This window comes from Phacochoerus africanus, chromosome 15 (assembly GCF_016906955.1).
Source record: "Phacochoerus africanus isolate WHEZ1 chromosome 15, ROS_Pafr_v1, whole genome shotgun sequence".
Classification (NCBI taxonomy): domain Eukaryota; kingdom Metazoa; phylum Chordata; class Mammalia; order Artiodactyla; family Suidae; genus Phacochoerus; species Phacochoerus africanus.
The window spans coordinates 124,377,735-124,396,868 of record NC_062558.1 but is presented as its reverse complement, the minus strand read 5'-3'; the positions used below and the strand labels follow the sequence as shown (position 1 = coordinate 124,396,868).

General features: G+C 39.9%; 1 protein-coding gene across 5 annotated transcripts in view; it reads right to left on the bottom strand.

The window, feature by feature from the left end:
* The window catches only part of PLEKHS1 (pleckstrin homology domain containing S1), a 34,957-nt gene extending 21,172 nt beyond the window's left edge, over positions 1-13,785 (bottom strand). For 2 of the 5 annotated variants that reach the window (XM_047762018.1, XM_047762020.1), the window contains exons 1-2: positions 13,585-13,785; positions 9,261-9,307 (exon numbers count right to left, since the gene is read on the bottom strand). In XM_047762018.1, coding sequence (XP_047617974.1) covers positions 9,261-9,288 — 28 coding nt within the window. In that variant the 5' untranslated portion in view covers positions 9,289-9,307; positions 13,585-13,785. Of the gene's footprint in view, positions 1-9,260; positions 9,308-11,019; positions 11,122-13,584 lie in introns of all 5 variants that reach the window. The other 3 variants (XM_047762019.1, XM_047762021.1, XM_047762022.1) reach the window with 3 other exon arrangements.
* Between the last annotated feature and the right edge of the window lie 5,349 nt (positions 13,786-19,134).

The window sequence follows — 19,134 nt, the reverse complement described above, 5'->3', positions numbered from 1 at the left end:
CAAATCATAAAAGCAAGTCTTAAAAGGATCAAGTTGTTTCCAAGAAACTTTAACTGCATCCCAGGAAAAAGCTAAAGATTTATAGAAATAAAAAATATCCAGCACTGGACAAGATAAAATTTGTAAGGTCTGGCAACCAATCAAAGATCGCCAGGCATGCAAAGAGGCAGGAAAGCATGACCCGTAATGTGGATAATCGTCAACCTATCAAAACAGGCTTAGAACTGACACAGATGTTGCAATTAATAGAGCAGGTCATTAAAATGGATGTTATTAGCTATATTTTATACATTCAAGAAGTTAGAGAGATAGAAGATAGAAAAAGGATCCAAAGGGAACTATTAGAGATAAAAACTACAATGTCTCAGGAAAAACAAAACCAAACACTGGATGAGATTAACAGAACTATGAAAACACATGCAGAGTGAGAAAAGAATCTCCAAATGTAAAAAGAGCACCAGTTCATTGTGGGACAATTTCAAATGACTTAATTTCAATTAATTGGGTTCCTGAAGTGGTGGAAGGAGACAAAAATATTTGAAGAAATAATGCTGACAACTTTACAAATTTAAATGAAACTGAATCAGAAATCTAAGCAGCTCAGGAACCCCCAACACAAAATATATGAAGAAAACTATAAGGCACACCATAGCCAAATTGCTCAAAATCAGTGATAAAGAAAAACCTTAAAAACTGTCAGAAGGGATAAAAAAGATATAATTCATACAGAAAAAAAAGAGTGACATTAGATTTCTCATCAGAAATAGTGAAAGCAAACAACAACAAAAACCAGTGGAACAACATATTTAAAGTACTAAAAGAGGAGTTCCCTCTGTGGCACAATGGGTTAATGATCTGGCTTGCCCCTGGGGAAGCACCAGTTCAGTCTCTGGCCTGGTGCAGTGGGTTAAGGATCTGGTGTTGCTGCAGCTGTGGTATAGGTTGAAGATGCAGCTTGGATTCAATCCCTGGCCAAAGAACCTTCCTATGCCACAGGTGCGGCTGAAGAAGAAGGAAAAAAAAAGTACCGAAAGAATAATACTGTCATTTTAGAATTCTATAAGCAGCAAAAATATCTTTCAGAAATGAAGGCAGTTTCGTGACATTTTTAGACTTACAAAAGCTGAAAAAATTAATCATCAGGAGTCATGCACTATAAGAAATGTTAAAGGAAATCCTTGATGTGGAAAAAAAGGATATGAGATGGAAATCTGAATTTATAAAAATGAATGGAGAATACTCAAGTGGCAACTGTAAAGGTAAATAGGTGAAATCTTTTTCTTACTATTTAAAACATTAAAAACTTCAATTGATTATCTAAAGAAAAATAATAGCAATATACTATGCAGGTTACAACATATACACAAGTAAAAGGCATTTCAACAGTTGAGTGAAGGCCGGGAGATGAAAATAGGAATGTATTTTTGTAAAATCCTCATATATGAATTTATATAATATCATTTGTAATAAGACAGATTGTGATATGTTAAAGATGTAAACTATAAACCCTGATGGAACCACTGAAATAACAAAGAGTTATAATTAATAAGCCAACAGAGGAGATAAAATGGAATTGTAACAAATGCTGAGTTATTTCAAAAGAAGGCAGAAAGGAAAGGGAAAAGAGAAACAGAGAACAAATGAGACAAATAGAAAACACCACTATGATAGTCTCAAACATGACCATAACAATAAGCACATTAAATATAAATGATCTAACAATTCAATTGAAAGACAGAGATTGTCAAATTAAAAAGCAAGACCCAAGTCTATGCTGCCCACAAGAAACCCTTTAAGTAGAAAGATACAAATAGGTTTTAAGTAAAAGATCAGAAAAAGAGTATAGGATGCTAATTGCAGTCAAAAGAAAGTTGTAACATCAATATAGATTTCAAAGCAACAAATAATTACCAAGGATAAATCGGGTCTTTTCATAATGGTAAAGGGATCAATTAATCAAGAGGACAAAACAATCCTACATACTTATGTCCATAATAACATAGCTTCAACATATACGAAGCAAAAATGGACAGAATTGCACAGAGAAATAGACAAATCCACAACAACAGTCCTCTAACTGTTTTAAAAAGCAAGCAGAAAAACCAAAGATACTGTAGACTCGAACAACATTATCAATCAACTTGACCTGATTGTTATTTGTGGAACCCTCCACTCAACAACAGTAGAATAAACACTCTTCTCAAGGGCACATGTAACATATACCAAGACAGATCACTTTCTAGGCCATAAAATAAGTCTCAACAAATTTGAAAGGACCCAGAGCCACAGCAACGCGGGATCTGAGCCGCGTCTGCAACCTACACCACAGCTCACCGCAACGCAAGGCCGGATCGTTAACCCACTAAGCAAGGGCGGGGACTGAACTCGCAACCTCATGGTTCCTAGTCAGATTCGTTAACCACTGCGCCACGACGGGAACTCCATGTGCTTATTGGCCATTTATATATTTTCTTTGGAAAAATAAGTATTCAGGCCCCGTGCCCATTTTTTAATTGGGTCACTTGCCTTTTTTTAAATTGCATTATAAGAAACCTTTATATATTCTGAGTACTAGACTTATTGGTTGTATAATTTGCAAATATATTTTCCCATTCTGTAAGTTGTTGTTTCACTTTCTTTATAATGTTCTTTGAAGCACAAAACTTTTTAATTTTGATGAAGTCCAATTTACTTGTTTTTTTCTTTTTGTGGTATTTTTTTTCTTTTAGTGCTCATGCTTTTGATGTCTTAGATAAGAAAAAATACTTGGGCCCAAAGTTTCCCTCGTTTGAAGGTTTCTAAGTGCAATTCCAATATGTTTAATAGATATTGAGGGCTATTAATATTGTCTGTTTCTTCTTGAGTGACCTTTATTAATTAGTTGATGTATTTCAAAGAATTTTTCAATTTTTTCTAAATAGTCGATTTTATTAGAATGGGGTTCATAACATTTCTTTATTCTCCTTTTATTTATCAGTAGAATCTCTAATTATGTCCCCTCTCCTGATATTTGCAATTTGTGTCTTCTCACTAGTTTTCCTGATCTGTGTGGCTAAATAAAATAGAAGTTTATTAATTTTATTGATTTTGTCAAGGGATCAACTTTTTGTTTCATTGATTTTCTCTATTATTTTTCTGTTTTCTGTTTCATTGTTTCCACATGGATCTTTATTATTTCTTTTCCTTTGTTTACTTTTATTCAGTTTACTCTTTTTCCAGTTTATTAAGGTAGAGGATAAAGTAATTGATTTGAGAACTTTTTCCCTTTCTAGAAATTTAGTGCAATAAAATTCCCCCTAAATACCACTTTAGTGGTATCCCACAAATTCTGATATGTTATGATTTCATTTTCCTCCAGTTCAAAAAACTTCCTAATTTTATCTTTGATTTCTTCTTTGATCCAAAAGGTATTTATTTCAGAATTTTTGAGATCTTTTTGTCATTGAAAATCATTCATTTGATTTCATTTTTCTCTGAAAAGATACTTTATATGACTTGTAATAGCAATACACTATGCAGATTACAACATATACACAAGTAAAAGGCATTTCAACAGTTGAGTGAAGGCCAGGAGATGAAAATGGGAATGTACTTTTGTAAAATCCTCATATATGAATTTATATAATATCATTTGTAATAAGACAGATTGTGATATGTTAAAGACGTAAACTATAAACCCTGATGGAACCACTGAAATAACAAAGGGTTATAATTAATAAGCCAAATAAATGGAGAGACACCTGTGCATTGGTCAGAAGACTCAATATTGGAGTTCCTGTCGTGGCGCAGTGGTTAACAAATCCGACTAGGAACCATGAGGTTGCGAGTTCGGTCCCCGCCCTTGCTTAGTGGGTTAACGATCCGGCGTTGCCGTGAGCTGTGGTGTAGGTTGCAGACTCGGCTCGGATCCCGCGTTGCTGTGGCTCTGGCGTCGGCCGGTGGCTACAGCTCTGATTAGACCCCTAGCCTGGGAACCTCCATATGCCGCAGGAGCGGCCCAAGAAATAGCAAAAAGACAAAAAATAAAATAAAAATAAATAAATAAATAAATTGGCACAGATCAAAAAAAAAAAGACTCAATATTGTTAAAATGTTAATAATCTCAATTGATCTGTATATTCAATGAAATACCCACTGAAATCCCAGCAAGCTTTTTTTTTTTTTTTTTGGTAGAAATTGACAAGCTGATTCTAAAATTTGTATGAAAATATTAAGTACCTAGAATAGCCAAAACAACTCTAAAAAGGAATAAATTTATAGCACCAACAGTACCTGATTTCAAGAACTATTATAAAGCTGCAGTAATCAAAGTAACATGGGCTAAAGATAGACAAACATCAATGGAACAAAATAAACAGTCTATAAATAAACTCATGCATATATGGAGAACTGATTTTTGACAAAGATGCAAAGGCAATGCAATGAAGAAAAGAGTTATTTCAACAAATGACACTAAATACACAAAAAAACAAACTTAGATCCACATCTATAGGTTCAGTGTAATCTCTATCAAAATTGCAATGACAGTTTTTATAGAAATGGAAAAGCTTATCCTTGAATTCATATAGAATTACAAGGGATCCTGAATAGCCAAAACAATCTTGGGAAAAAAAAGAATGGGAGCTTCCTTAACTTGATAAAGGATATGTATTAAAAAAAAAAAAACCCCTATAACTAACATCATAGTTGATGGCGAGAGAGTGAATGCTTTCTCCCTAAGATCAGTATTAACCTTCCTGATAAAACTTAGTACACTAGTAACAGAAGGGAGCTTCCTTAACTTGATAAAGGATATGTATTTAAAAAAAAATAACTCAAAATGAATCAATGATCTAAATATAAGAGCTAAAGCCATACAACTGTTAGTAAAGAATACAGAGGTAAATTTTTATGACCTTGGGCTTGACAATGTATTCTTTACTAACAGTTGTATGGCTTTATCTCTTATATTTAGAATGGGAAAATATATTTGCAAATTATACAACCAATAAGTCTAGTACTCAGAATATATAAAGGTCTCTTATAATGCAATTTAAAAAAAGGCAAGTGACCCAATTAAAAAATGGGCACAGGGCCTGAATACTTATTTTTCCAAAGAAAATATATAAATGGCCAATAAGCACATGAAAAGTTGTGCAACATCATTAGTTATTAGGGAAATGCAGGTCAAAACCACAGCGAGAAACCACTTCATGCCTACCAGAATGGCTATAATTTAAAAAATGAAAAATAACAAGAATTGGTGAAGATGTAGAGAAATTGAAACACTCCTACACTGCTGGCGAATTGTGAAATGGTTCAGCCAGTGTGGGAAATATTTAGGAGATTCCTCAGAGTGAAACACAGACTTACCATATGATCCCTCAATTTCAGTCCTAGGTATATAATCAGCCTCAAGTTGAAAACAAGCACATGTACACATATGTTCACAGCAGAATTATTCACAATACTCAAAAGGTAAGAACAGCCTAAATATTTCTCAACAGATGAATGGATAAACAAATTGAGGTATATACATATAATAGAACAATATTCAGCCGCAAAAAGGAATGAAGTAGTAATATATGCTATAACATGGACGAACATCAAAAAAATTATGCTGAATGAGGGAGTTCCCATCGTGGCGCAGTGGTTAACGAATCCGACTAAGAACCATGAGGTTGCGGGTTCGGTCCCTGCCCTTGCTCAGTGGGTTAACGATCCGGCATTGCCGTGAGCTGTGGTGTAGGTTGCAGACGCGGCTCGGATCCCTCGTTGCTGTGGCTGTGGCGTAGGCCGGTGGCTACAGCTCCGATTCGACCCCTAGCCTGGGAACCTCCATATGCTGCGGGAGCAGCCCAAGAAATAGCAACAACAACAACAAAAGACAAAAAAAAAAATTTATGCTGAATGAAAGAAGCCAGATACAAAAGGTCATGTATTGTATGATTTCATTTACATGAAAATCAAGAATAGATAAATATATACAGACAGAATGCAGATTACTAGTTGGTGGGCATTGGAGAGAGAGTAGAATGAGGAAAAACTGCCTAATGGGTGAGGGCTTTTTTTTTTTTTTCTTTTCTTTTTTTTGGGCTGCAACTGTAGCATATAAGGTTCCTGCACCAGGGATCAAATCTGAGCTACAGCTGTGACCTATGCCACAGCTGCAGCAACATCAGATCCTTAACCCACTGTGCTGGGCTGGGGATCAAACCTGTGCTTTGCAGCGACCTGAGCTGCTATAGTTGGATCCTTAACCCACTGAGTAACATCAGGAATTCTTGTGTGAGGGCTTTTACTTTGGATTGGTGGTAATGTTTTGGAACTGGATGGAAGTGATGGTTGCACAATACTGTGACTATACTAAATGCCATCAAATTGTTCACTTTAAAATGATTAATTCTATTTTCCATTAACTTAAAAAAAATAAAGAGTGACTTCACTCTTATATATGGCCATACAAAAATTTGTCACAAATGTTCATACCAACTTTATCTGTAAAAGCCAAAGACTGGAAGCAACCCAGATGTTCACAAATAGGTGAACAGGCTAACGAACTGTGACCTATCCTACAATGTTATACTACTCAGGAATAAAAAGGAGCAAACTCTTGATAATGTGCCAACCTTAGCTGACTCTCAAAGGAATTATGCTGAATGAAAGAAAAGCTAGACAAACTAGTGCATTGGTATGATTCCATTATGTAAAACTCTAGTAAATACAAACAAACCTAGAGAGACAGAAAGTACAATGATGGAGAGGGGGATTGGGTGCTGGAGAGAAGGACTATAAACAGGCACAAGAAAACTTCTGGAAGTGATGCCTATGATTACTATCTTGCTCATGGTGATAGTTTCCCAGACAAGCAAACTTTATCGAATTGTTCACTTTAAATACGTGAAGTTGATTGTATGTTAATTACACCTCAATAAAGCTATTTTTAAAAATATATGAGCAATCCAAAAAGCAAACCTGGAGACAAAATGGTGGAGCAGAAAGAGTTGAGCTCACCTTCTCTCTCGCAAAAAAAATCATAACTAATTACTGAACAACCATTGATTAAAAAAAAGTCTGGGACCTATGAAAAAAAGATATTTTATATATAAAGACAATGAAGCCATAACAAGATGGTAGGAGGGGTGCTTTCATGATATAGTCAAATCCAGTACCCACTGAGTGGATGACCCACAAACTGGAAAATAATTATACTGTAGAGATTCTCCCACAGGAGTGAGAGTTCACCTGGGGGTCTGGCATCAGGAAGAGGAGTCCCCAGAGCATTTGGCTTTGAAGGCCAGTGGTGCTTGAGTGCAGGAGCTCCACAGGACTGGGAGAAACAGAGACTCCATTCTTGGAGGATGCTTACAAGGTTTTACAAGTACTTGGGTCTGGAGAAAATCAGTGACTCCATAGGACCTTGGGCCAGACCTACCTGTGGGCCTTGGAGGGTCTTCTGGGGATGTAGGGACTCACTGCGGCTCACTGTTTGGGCAAGGACACTGGCAGTGGAGGCCTCAGGGGAATAACCATGAGCATGAGCTCCCCTGGAGGCTGCCATTTTGGCACCTGGCTCCGTCCAATAGCCTGCAGCCTCCAGTGCTGGGATATCTCAGGCCAAATAACCAACAGGGGTTGCCTAAAGTTATCCTGAACTCACAGCTGCCTCTATACATATCTCTGGACACAGCCCTGCCCATCACAGGGACAAGACTCAGCTCTACTCAACAGTGGGCCGGCATCAGTCCTTCCCACTAGGAAGCCTGCACAAGCCCCTGAACCAACCTCACCAACCAGGGGGCAGACACCAGAGGCAAGAGGAACTACAATCCTACAGCCTACAGAACAGAGACCCACAAACACAGGAAGTTAGACAACATGAGACAGCGGGGAAATATGTTCCAGACAAAGGAACAAGATAATATCCCAGAAGAATGACTCAGTGAAGTGGAGGTAGCCATCTACCTGAAAAAGAATTCAGGGTGATGATAGTAAAGATGATCCAAGATCTTGGAAAAAGAATGAAGGCACAGGCTGAAAAAAAAATACAAGAAATACTTAACAAAGAGCAAGAATACTTAAAGAACAAACAGAGATGAACAATAGAATAATTGGAATGCACTAGAAGGAATCAGTAAAATAAATAAGGCAGAAGAATGAATAAGTGAGCTGGAAGACAGATGATGGCAATCACTGCTGTGGAAGAGAATAAGCAAAAACCAAACCTGAAAACACCACTCCCAAGCTCAAAATGCTTCAAGGATTGCCTCTTAGATGAATGAGGTCAAGGTCCAGTGCAGTATAGCACCACATTTCTGCACCTCAGCCTCTACGCTCTCCCTTCTTATTTTATAGCCACATTCATCTCTAACATATCCTGCCTCTAACTTTCTTCATTGCTTTCGGTCACACCACCTCTTTCTGCTGAGATATACTCTCTTTTCCAATCTTCTTGAAAACCCTACACACATTTTAGGGTCCAGCTCAAAATGCCTTCTCTACAAAACTTCTCTGAATTCCTACAACTATGTGTGTGCTTTTTTTTCCTTCAGACTCTCTTCAGCATTTTGCAGTAGTTCATGATTCCTTTCATAGCCTGATTATATGTGCTTATCTAAACTTCCCAATACAGCCACTAGAATGTACTTATCTTAATTTCCCAATGAAATTACAAACTCTTTGAGAGCAATGACTCTTACTAATTAACCTTTATATCCTCTGCAATATAAAGCATTGTGACTTACTAATAATAGGTGCTTTGAATAAATATTCAAAAATATTTGCTTTTAATTTGAATTGGGTAGTTTGCTTTCTTAAGTTACTTCATCTTAAACTTGGCTGTTCTGACCAGTCATCTACAGTGAGGCATGTGAGCATGAAGAAAGAGCATCTGAATAATACTCCTTGACATATTCACATGTTAACATCCTGATAACAATTTAGGTAGTTTCTCCAAGTGAGAATTTCATATAAAATTAAGGAAATATTCTCCAGTCTTTTCCAGGGAATAGTTTGCTGTTAGTACCATCTCCAAGCAACAAATGGAACATCTGGTCCAAGAAATCATAAAATGCCAAATTTCTAGATAAGTGAGCTCTTAGACAAAATAATTAAGTGAATCTAATAGCTTCTGCTACATGCTCCACACCAAGAATCACTGCCCTAGAATGCCACCTGTTATCCTTACTAAAAACATCTTCTGTCTTCTAGTTAGTGTGATGAGATTTGATCATTATTTTCAATAAAAAGTTTTTCCTTCTGAGGGTATGCCCCTTGGGTACCTGGAGTCTTCTGAGGTTTGGGTTCCATTATGGTTGTCCGTTCTCACCTATCAAAAAGAAGGGGTAAGAGTTAGTCCCCAAAACAATAGTATGCTTCATTGATTAGCCAATTACCAAGTATCAGGATGCTGCTCCTGAAGGTTGGTGAGATGGGTTATCAGTTCCCCTCTTCCCATTCTTCCTTGAGGCTCACAGTAGCCATGGTAACAAGGAGCTGTCCAAGCAGCCTGTGCTCATCAAGTGGTAGTTCTATGGGGTGTTGCTACAATGACTGAAGGAGCCATCATCTTCTCTGGACTTTCTCTCCTCCTGCTTCATAAGTTGCTCTGACAAGAGAGCCCCAGGGGACAGCAACACCAAGGAGGAGAGACAAGACCAGGGCAGAGGGCAGGGTGCTATGTGCCAACTGCAGTTGAGAAACCACTTCTGCCAAAAGGAAGCCCAAGATAAGCCCTTCTCCGTGCCAGGAACTCACTTTCTCCAGAGGGAAACCTAAGAGCAAGGACCAGGGTACATATAACTCTGTTCTTAAACTGCCTCAACTAACGGAGTGGCCCATTCCCAAGGCTGTCCAACCCTGGGGGCTGAGGCTGACATGGTCAAACTTGACTCTAGAGGTGGAGTCTTTTCCCGAGCAGATCTGCTGGCAATCCCATGACTAACATGAGGCCCTGCTAGGAGAAGAATCCTACAGGGTAAAAGACTACAGGGCAGGGGAGATCTTTGAAACAGGAAGGTTCTGGTGACCAGTTTTTTAAAAGTTATTTTTATTTTTTCTAGTATAGTTGGTTTACAGTGTTCTCTCAGTTTTCCACTCACTGTACAGCAAAGTGACCCAGTCACACATACATTTATACATTCTTTTTATCACATTATCCTCCATCATGCTCCATAAGTGACTAGATATAGTTCTCAGTGCTATACAGCAGGATCTCATTGCTTATCCATTCCAAAGGCAATAGTTTGCATCTATTAACCCCAGATTCCCAGTCCACCCCACGCCTTCTCCCCCACCTCGAGGGCAACCACAAGTTTGTTCTCCAAGCCCATGAGTTTCTTTTCTGTGGAAAGGTTCATTTGTGCTGTATATTAGATTCCAGATATAAGTGATATCATATGGTATTTGTCTTCCTCTTTCTGACTTACTTCACTTAGTATGAGAGTCTCTAGGTCCATCCATGTTGCTGCAAATGGCATTATTTTGCTGGTGACCTATTTTTACCCTGACCTGTAAGACTTGCAAAATAGGAGGAAGCACTAACCAGGGCAGTGCCAGGGAAGTCCCCATAAATGGGAGGAGACAAAGGGTCCTTTACCATCCAGCTGGCAGGAGGTCGTTCCTCCTGTCCTGAGTTCTTTCTTTTTCTAGTGTAAACTCATTTGTTACTCCAAGGGTATAAATGGCTCACAGCAATTCTTTAATATACAGTATTACATTTAATATACAGTAAGTATATACTACATATAGATGCATTTATACATACAAAAAAAACCAGAGATGAAAGTCTTAAGGTTCTCAAAGCATACTTTTTGTGGTTTGACAGAAGCACTTGGAAACTCTCTGGAGACAAGTGGGGTGTTCCTGAACCCTGAACCCACACCTTCCTTGACTTAAAAAATGGTTTTCACTGTTGAGCCATTTCCGTGTAATAACAATGGTGATTATCTGAACACATAAACAAGTAACAAGTAAGGTAACAAACAGGGTCCCTGGCTGTCCTAAGGCACATGTTGAAGCAGTGGTGCCCTCAGTCCTCACCTGGTGTAAGGGGCATGCTTGGCTCTGTGCAACGGGCTGCAGTGCTTGGTGACGGCACCAGGCTGTGGAGGCCAAAGCCTTCTGTTCCCTGGAAGGGCATTTCTGTACAAGGAATAGGAATGTAACCTTCCTAAAATTCTCCCCCCCCCGCCAAAAAAAAAAACCATGGACATTTAAAAATAGTTTATCCTTGAGGTTTTGCTTCAAATCTATGAGCTTCTTTCCAAATTAAGGGTTTAGTGATTTCAGCCCATCTCCCTTCCCTTCATGTGGGACTTGGCCTCCCTTCCCTCAAGGTATTTAGCCCTAGAGTGATGGAGTTCAAAGGTCAGATGGGAGGACTGTTCAGGAGAGACGAGCTGAGGGGGAACAGCTGTAGAACAGTGTGTTTACTGCAAGCTTGTTGTTAAAAAGCTAAAAATTATTTTTTCTAGATAAAATAATATCTGTTAAGCCTTTGCAATGTGTAAAGTGCATTTGCTTAGATGATTGCTTTGGTGTCTCAGAACCGTCGTATGAGACAGATCCTTTTGCAAATGGAAAACTGCATTTGAGAGAGGAAGATGGGTGATGTGTGCCAGGTTCCCGGGCAGCGCCCCACAGGGCCCCAGGCTGCCCCACATTCTCACCCACATCCACTTCCCCTGCACACCGTGGACGGCAAGGAGAGCTTTGGAGGACATTTCTGGCTTTCCAGTATCTTGGAAAGGCCCCAAAGTCTCATGTAAGGACCATTCTTCCCTTTTTTAAATTTTTTTATTTTTTTTAATTTTTTTACCCACTGTAAAATGAGATGGTAGTTTAGAGCGTAAACTCTGGAATCTGGATTTAACTCTCATCTCCATCAGTTATGGGATGTGACCTTGGATACACTGTTGTTTTTTTTTTTACTTTTTAGGGCCACACCCACGGCATCTAGAAATTCCCAGGCTAGGGACAGAATCAGAGCTGCAGCCTCCAGCCTATGCCACAGCAACACAATATCTGAACCACGTCTGCAACCTGCACAGCTCATGGCAATGCCGGATACTTAACCCACTGAGCAGGGCCCCCACATCCTCACGGATACTAGTGGGGTTCATTAAGCTGAGCTACAAGGAAGACTCCTCTCTTGGGTACATTGTAACACCTCTCCACACCACCACTTCTTTATCTGTCAAATGGAAGTGATAACATCACTATCCTCATAGGATTTCTGTCAGCATCACTTGAAATAATCTGGCGAAAAGCATTCATATCTTATGGGTGCTCAGTAAGTGTTACTAGTTAGGTCATTTCCAGGTCAGATGTTTTGTGATTCTGTAACTATTTCTTAATGACTAGCATGTCTTGGGTACTTAATATGTTCCAAGCACTTCTAAGGAAGATTCTTTTAAAGATTTCATCTATATGTATAAAATGGATTTCATCTATATATATACCTATTCTGATCCTTTTTTGTGGCCACATCCATGGCATGTGGAAGTTCCCAGGCTAGAGATCGAATGCGAGCCACAGCTGTAACCAGAGCCAGAGCAGTGACAACACCAGATCCTTAACCCACTGAGCCATGAGGGAACTCCTATGTATACATAATCTGGATTTTACATAATAAGTATATCACATATTATTTATATGCATTTCAAATTATACATATAAAATCCAGTGTATGTATACATATATATTAAATCCATGATATACACATATAGGAAATTTGTTACATAAATTCTGCTTATAAGGACATTTTTAATATTACATATATAATAATTATTTTTTTAGGGTCACACCTGCAGCATATGGAAGTTCCCAGGCTAGGGGTTGAATTGTAGCTGCAGCTGCCAGCCTATGTCACAGCTATAGCAACACCAGATCCAAGCTGCCTCTGTGACCTATACCGCAGCTTGTGGCAACACTGACTCCTTAACCTACCGAGCAAGGCTAGGGATCAAAACCACAACCTCATGAATTCTAGTCGGGTTCTTAACCTGCTGAGCCACAACAGGAACTCCTCATATTATTTATATATATATATATATATATATATATATATATATATATATATATATATATGAAATTCAATGAAATTCTAATGAAATTCAACATAACAATGAGATATAACAATACTACAGAGTGTACATTTTTCTTATAAAGATACAATATCCATTTTACAGATGAGAAGACTGCTACCAGAGGGATTAAGCAAGTTGCCTTTGATCACATCATTAAAAAGAAGCAGGGCTAGAATCCTAACTGGTTCTGAACTACTCGGCCCTTCCTTTTATCTGAGAAAAAAGAATTAGACCTGTTCGTAGTTAGGCTTTCAGTTCTTGCCATTGCCCCCAAACAAAAAAGCCTTTCAGATTTAGCTCTTTGATCTTATTCAGGAGGATTTACCCAGGCTCCTTACCTAACTTGTTCATTATAATGGGATCTGATGAGTGTGATACTTAGAGGTCCTATTTCCTTCCCACTGTACAGCCCAAGAAGGTTATGATGAAAGAGACCATTACTGCAATTTTGCTCAATTTAGCTTCCAGATCCTCACTGCCTTGAGAACCCAAGCCAATCACATCAAGCAGTACTTACTAGAAGCCAGGTGGTCACCAGTTCAGTTCTCAGCAAAGTGTCCTGTCCCTCTGAGCTCTGAGGATTAGGACAGGCTTTGTTTGAAATATGAACCCACGGGAAATTCCTAAACTTCTACCTTCTGGCAGATCTCACTCTTGCCCCAGAGCTGAAGGAAGCTGAAGACCCAAGGGAAGTCCTGGGCTTTCATTCTTCTCGTGGTTTGGCACAGAACTGCCCTTGGCATTCCAGGTGTCTAACAACAAAACAAAAGCAAATAATAAATTCCTGCCAGACTTTGGACCGTGATCACAACGACTCTTATTGAAAACAGTGCCAGCCTGGGCCTGACCTCCTACTGTGACGGCCATTGAAACAATTCCTTGGCTTCCCACATCCATATCCTCCCAAAGGCCCCCAAAGGAGGATTTCTCTGTGCCAGATGAGGAAACAAAATCCTGGCTTTTCCAACAGATTTGCCTAGGTCAAAGCTCTCTGGGAAGATCTGCATATTTCTCCATAATGGTGGAATTACCAACAGGATAGCCCTGGGCTGGTTCTCTTGCATGTCCAGAACAGCCACCAACAACTCTTAAAAAGCAGCAGACCACCACGAAGGATCATTCTCAGTGATACCTGGCCACCAAAGGGCCTTAGGTATATTTTCATATATATTAATTTTTTTTTAGGGGAAAGAGGAAGTGGTGAATGAATTTTATCTTCTTACATCACCTTGAGAAGTAAAAGCACATAACTTTAATCTTTGTCTTCACTAGGGTAGCTGGACTTGAATCAGCTCTGCCCAGTATTTACTGAATGGTTTTGGCAGGTCTCTGAGTCAGCTTTCTCATCTGAAAAATGGGGTGGAAATGCTCACAGGATCTTTTTGAAAATTAAGATTTCCCATAAAAAGCATGGTGCTTGAGTCATGGTAAGCATTTAGCAAAGGTTATTTCTCTATTTATCTCTTTTTGCACCCTAGGGAGGGTACAGGTTGGTTCCCTTTTCAGCAAACTCACGTGGTCTTCAGATACGCAGAAATGATTAATCTATTGTTTACTTCCTGCAAAGAGCAGGTTTGGCTTGATTTAGGAGAAGTAATTTCTTGGAATGCATCTCTTTGGATATTTCTTTAGGCCAGCTTTTGACAACCCTGGAAACAGTTTTTAGTATCTTCACATTTGGTCTTTAACCAGCTGTTACTAGTTATTGCTCTAAGTAGCTCATAAAAAGCTTGTGCTGGGAGTTCCCGTTGTAGATCGGTGGAAACAACCCGACTAGTATCAACGAAGATGTGGATTCGACCCCTGACCTTACTCAGTGAGTTAAGAATCTGGTGTTGCCATGACCTGTGGTGTAGATCGCAGACGCAGCTTGGATCCCGAGTTGCTGTGGCTATGGGGTAGGCCGGCAGCTGTAGTTCTGATTCAACCCCTAGCCTGGGAACTTCCATATGCCATGGGTGAGGGCCTAAGAAGCAAAAAAACAAAAAAACAAAAAAACAAAAAAACAAAAAAAAAACCTTGTTCTGATCTTTACTTACTCGGGAACTGTAAGGTTACAGAGAGCCCATTGTCATAGTCCAGAGACCTAATGGAAAAGGAGAAGAGGGGAATTACTCTAAGACCATATTCCTTTGGAAAGGCAATCTATAAACCACTTAGAGATATGGACTTCCAACCCATCCATCCATCTGTGCGTCCACTCAGCCATCCACCCATCCAGGCACCCTCTTCTAGGCTTTTTTTGGGGGGGTCATTATTTTCCTAATAGGTTTACAAAGCTCTTTGAAGAAGATGCTTAATACATCTTACAGGTGCCTAGGAGAGTTACTTGTACTGTAGATGCCACCTACAAAATAAAAAACTGGCAAGCAGATGCCAAATACTAAGCTTGTAAAAAGTTCACATGCCTTTGAACTGCAAACATAGTTTCCTTTACTGTCTCCAGTGACCTGTAAACAAAGCATCAGTGAAATACCTATTGCAAAAAACAACCACCTGTTCACCTGAAGTATCATGCAAGCTATTCCATGATTTTGCCAGTTGTGCTTCTCTATCATGAAAGGGCTCTTTCGCTCTGCTGCCTCTTAACCAACACGAAACTGGTATTACACGACCTAACATTTCTTGGGAATTTTTCTTTTACATATGATATGTTATTTAATCCAAACAATTGTGCATGATTAGTATGATTCCTTAATTTTAAAAAGAGGCAACTGAAATTTGGAGAAAAAATAATTTCCTCAAAGTCATACAGCTAGCATGTGACTATCAGAAATCACTCTGGTCTGCCTTGCCTTGACTTTCAAGGCTGCATGTGCCCTTTTGTGCCCTGTACTGTGCTGAATCCTGAGCTGGGATCAGTTGGCCTGCTACCAGCTGTGTGACACAGCACAGGTTGCAAGCTTTCTGGGCCTCATAACCCGATCGCTGTCCCTTTGTCAAGGAGCTTTAAGCACCCATTCAGTTCTGATTATGATGATGCCCTTGAGGCAAAGCTGACTTATCAACGTGCAGCCTGTCTCGATGCATGTTGCATGCTCATTCTCCAAGTGGAGGTGTCACCAGTGAAGGAAAGACATCAATCACATCACTACAGGGCATCCTTGCTCTATACCTCTTTTCTGGAACGAGGACTCCAAGGGCAGCAAGGATAAAGCCGTACGAAGGAAAAAATAATAACAAGAATGCCTTTTAGATTGTGTTAAAATAACAGACCAGAATCTATTTTCTATCACCTACTTGGAGGTGATCAAAATCATCTTATATTTGTAAAGAGAACAAGATTGATAATATCAAGTGTTTTATATCATTCTCTCCTACAACTGAATTTGAAAATTGCTACATTGTTAGGACTGCTTTTGTCTGCAAGTAAAAAAGCACTCAACAATAGTGGCTGATAATTTGCTTATCACACATCAGGTAAGATATCTGAAGTGATGGTTGGATGATTCAGTGATGTTAGAACACTGAGTTCATGTCTCTGATTTTCTTTTTTAACTTTTTCCTTCCTCCCTTCATTCCTCTTTCCTCCCTCTCTTTCTCTCTCTCTCTCTTTCTTTCTTTTTGCTTTTTAGGGCCATACCCAAGGCAGATGGAAGTTCCCAGGCTAAGTCGAATTGGACCTACAGCTGCCAGCCTACACCACAGCCATAGCAAGGCCAGATCCAAGCCGCACCTGCAACCTACATCACAGCTCACAGCAATGCCAGATCCTTCAACCCACAGAGTGAGGCCAGGGATCGAACTCATGTCCTCATGGATACTAGTTGGGTTTGTTTCTGCTGAGCCACAATGGGAACTCCTGATTTTCTTGATCTTTTCTATTTGGCCATAGATTGGCTGTCAAAAGCATTGTGTTTTCACAAGACAGCATCTGAAGCAGCAGAGAAAGGTTGAGAGAAAAGGAGGACTCTATTTATGTACCTTCCACTTTAAGGAGGAAAATTCTTCCTAGGTAACCTGCAGAAGACTTCCCCTTACATCAGATTGTACAGTATAGGTCTTGTGTCATTGCAAGACCAATCATTGGACAAGAGGAAATAAGATTTCCTGGGCAGGCTTGGCCCAATCATGATTCTTTTCCTCACCATCTGAACAAAATTATGGTGCCATCTGCCAGGAAGATGGAGAAACCCTGATGCAGACATCACCATCTCCTGGCCCCTGCCTCTCTCTCCAAGGTCACCTCTGAGGACTTTAACAGGTGCTCGTTGCCCTCTAGGCGTCTAGACCTATGTACATACCATTCCCTCTCTGATTCCTTCTTCTCTCATCTCTTCACCTGGCTACCTACTACTCATCCTTCAGATCTCATTCAAATATCCCTTCTCAGTGATTCCCTCTCTCCCCCAGACAAGGCCAGCAGGCTCTCTTAGGATCCACTACCATGGTGCTGTGTTAACTTCAGAATACATTTTCCCATTTTGTTCTCATTATCTGATTAAGGCCCGTCTCTTCCTCCGCAGGACTGCAGAATCCATGAGGATTATTAGCATTATGTCTGCTTCTGCTGATCACTGTGTCCCAGAAGCTGGCTTCAATGCCTCTTCCATTCTTTATTTATTTATTGTGTGCCTACCGTATGCAAAGTGTTATATTATGGGTCCATAAATAAATAAGAAGAATGTCTTTTGAGAGCTCCTAAGTTGGCCAGGGAGACGGGAGACAATGAAGTCTAATACTCCAATGACACTCACTTTGACTTCTCTTCCATACCTCACTCCCATGGCCACACTTTGGACTTTGTACTCACCCACCCTGTCTGGCCCTTTTTCACTTTCATTCTGGTATTCTCACCTTCTGACTGCAACCTCCCATCCTTCTACCTCTTCTGTCTCCTCACTTCAACCAAACACATTTCTCAGCCTCCTCAAGCCCTTGAGATTCTTGATCCTTCCTAATGCTTTCAAATGTCTGTGGTGATCAGTGACCTTTTCTCGCTGAAACTGCTGTTCCTCAAGGGCCTGTAAAAGGAGATGAGCCAGCCTGGGCTTTGGATCAGGGTGAGCTTGTGACCCTAGAGCTGCCCCTCCATTGGTTGGCTGGTGGCCCAACGGAGTGGTCTGACCCAAAGAGTTTTGCTCAAAAGGCAGTTAGTGAAGCCTTGCTGAAACTCTCTCTCCTTTACTTGAAAGTTACCCTGTCATCTGGTTCTCTTCTGCACTGATCTATTTTCTTTGTCTCTTGCTCACTCCTCTTCCTGCAGGCAATTCTTGCATTTCAGAACCCCCAGGGTTCCTTCCTCAGATATTTACCCACTCTACAAGTACCTCTTGATGCTGAAAGTGTTGAGGGTCCACTGAGGTTGGTGACCCATAAATCTGGCAAGATTCCTATCTGCCTGATGTGTGATTTTTCTCTAGTGGCATCCATTTAGCTGTTTGGGAGCAGACATGGGAAAGCCCAGATCATGAGGCTCATTCCAGGTGAGTGTTTTTGCTGGGGGTGATGCCACAGAAGAATAACAGAGCAGTGGCGTTTAGGATTCTTATAAAAGAGTGCCCAGATAGATGAACCATGGAATCAGAGGGGTATAAGGAGGGAAGAGATGATAGGAGGGGCTGCTGGAGAGGCAGTACTGGTGAGATTGAAGACAGACAGAGTAAGCTGGCTAGAAGGGTAGGAGGTAGTGATTGGAGCGAGCTTGATCGATTCATGATCTTAAAAGTAGAACAGCTGCAGGGAGGTGGTGGCTGAGCTACAGTGTAGAAGAAGGTTATTGGCAAAGAGGAGGTCAAATAACTTAGAGGCTAGGGTTTTGGTCACCCTTGTGGATGCCCCATTTATGGAACAAATTCCTTTTGAATTTCTCTAAAGTTTTTTGAAATGAGAAACAGGATAAAATTAATCATCTCTGCCCACTTCTCCCAACACCTATATACAACAGGGTATATTTTTAACATCTTGGATTCATTTGTAAATGCAAAAGTAGACACAGAATGTCAAAGGAGAACCTTTGGATCCACAGATGACTGAAATTAGAATCCTCTTTATTTTAAAAGAATTTGGGGGTTCAGTTTCTGGGGACTAGGGATTGTGTATAGGTAACAGAAGATGGCCCAAGGTT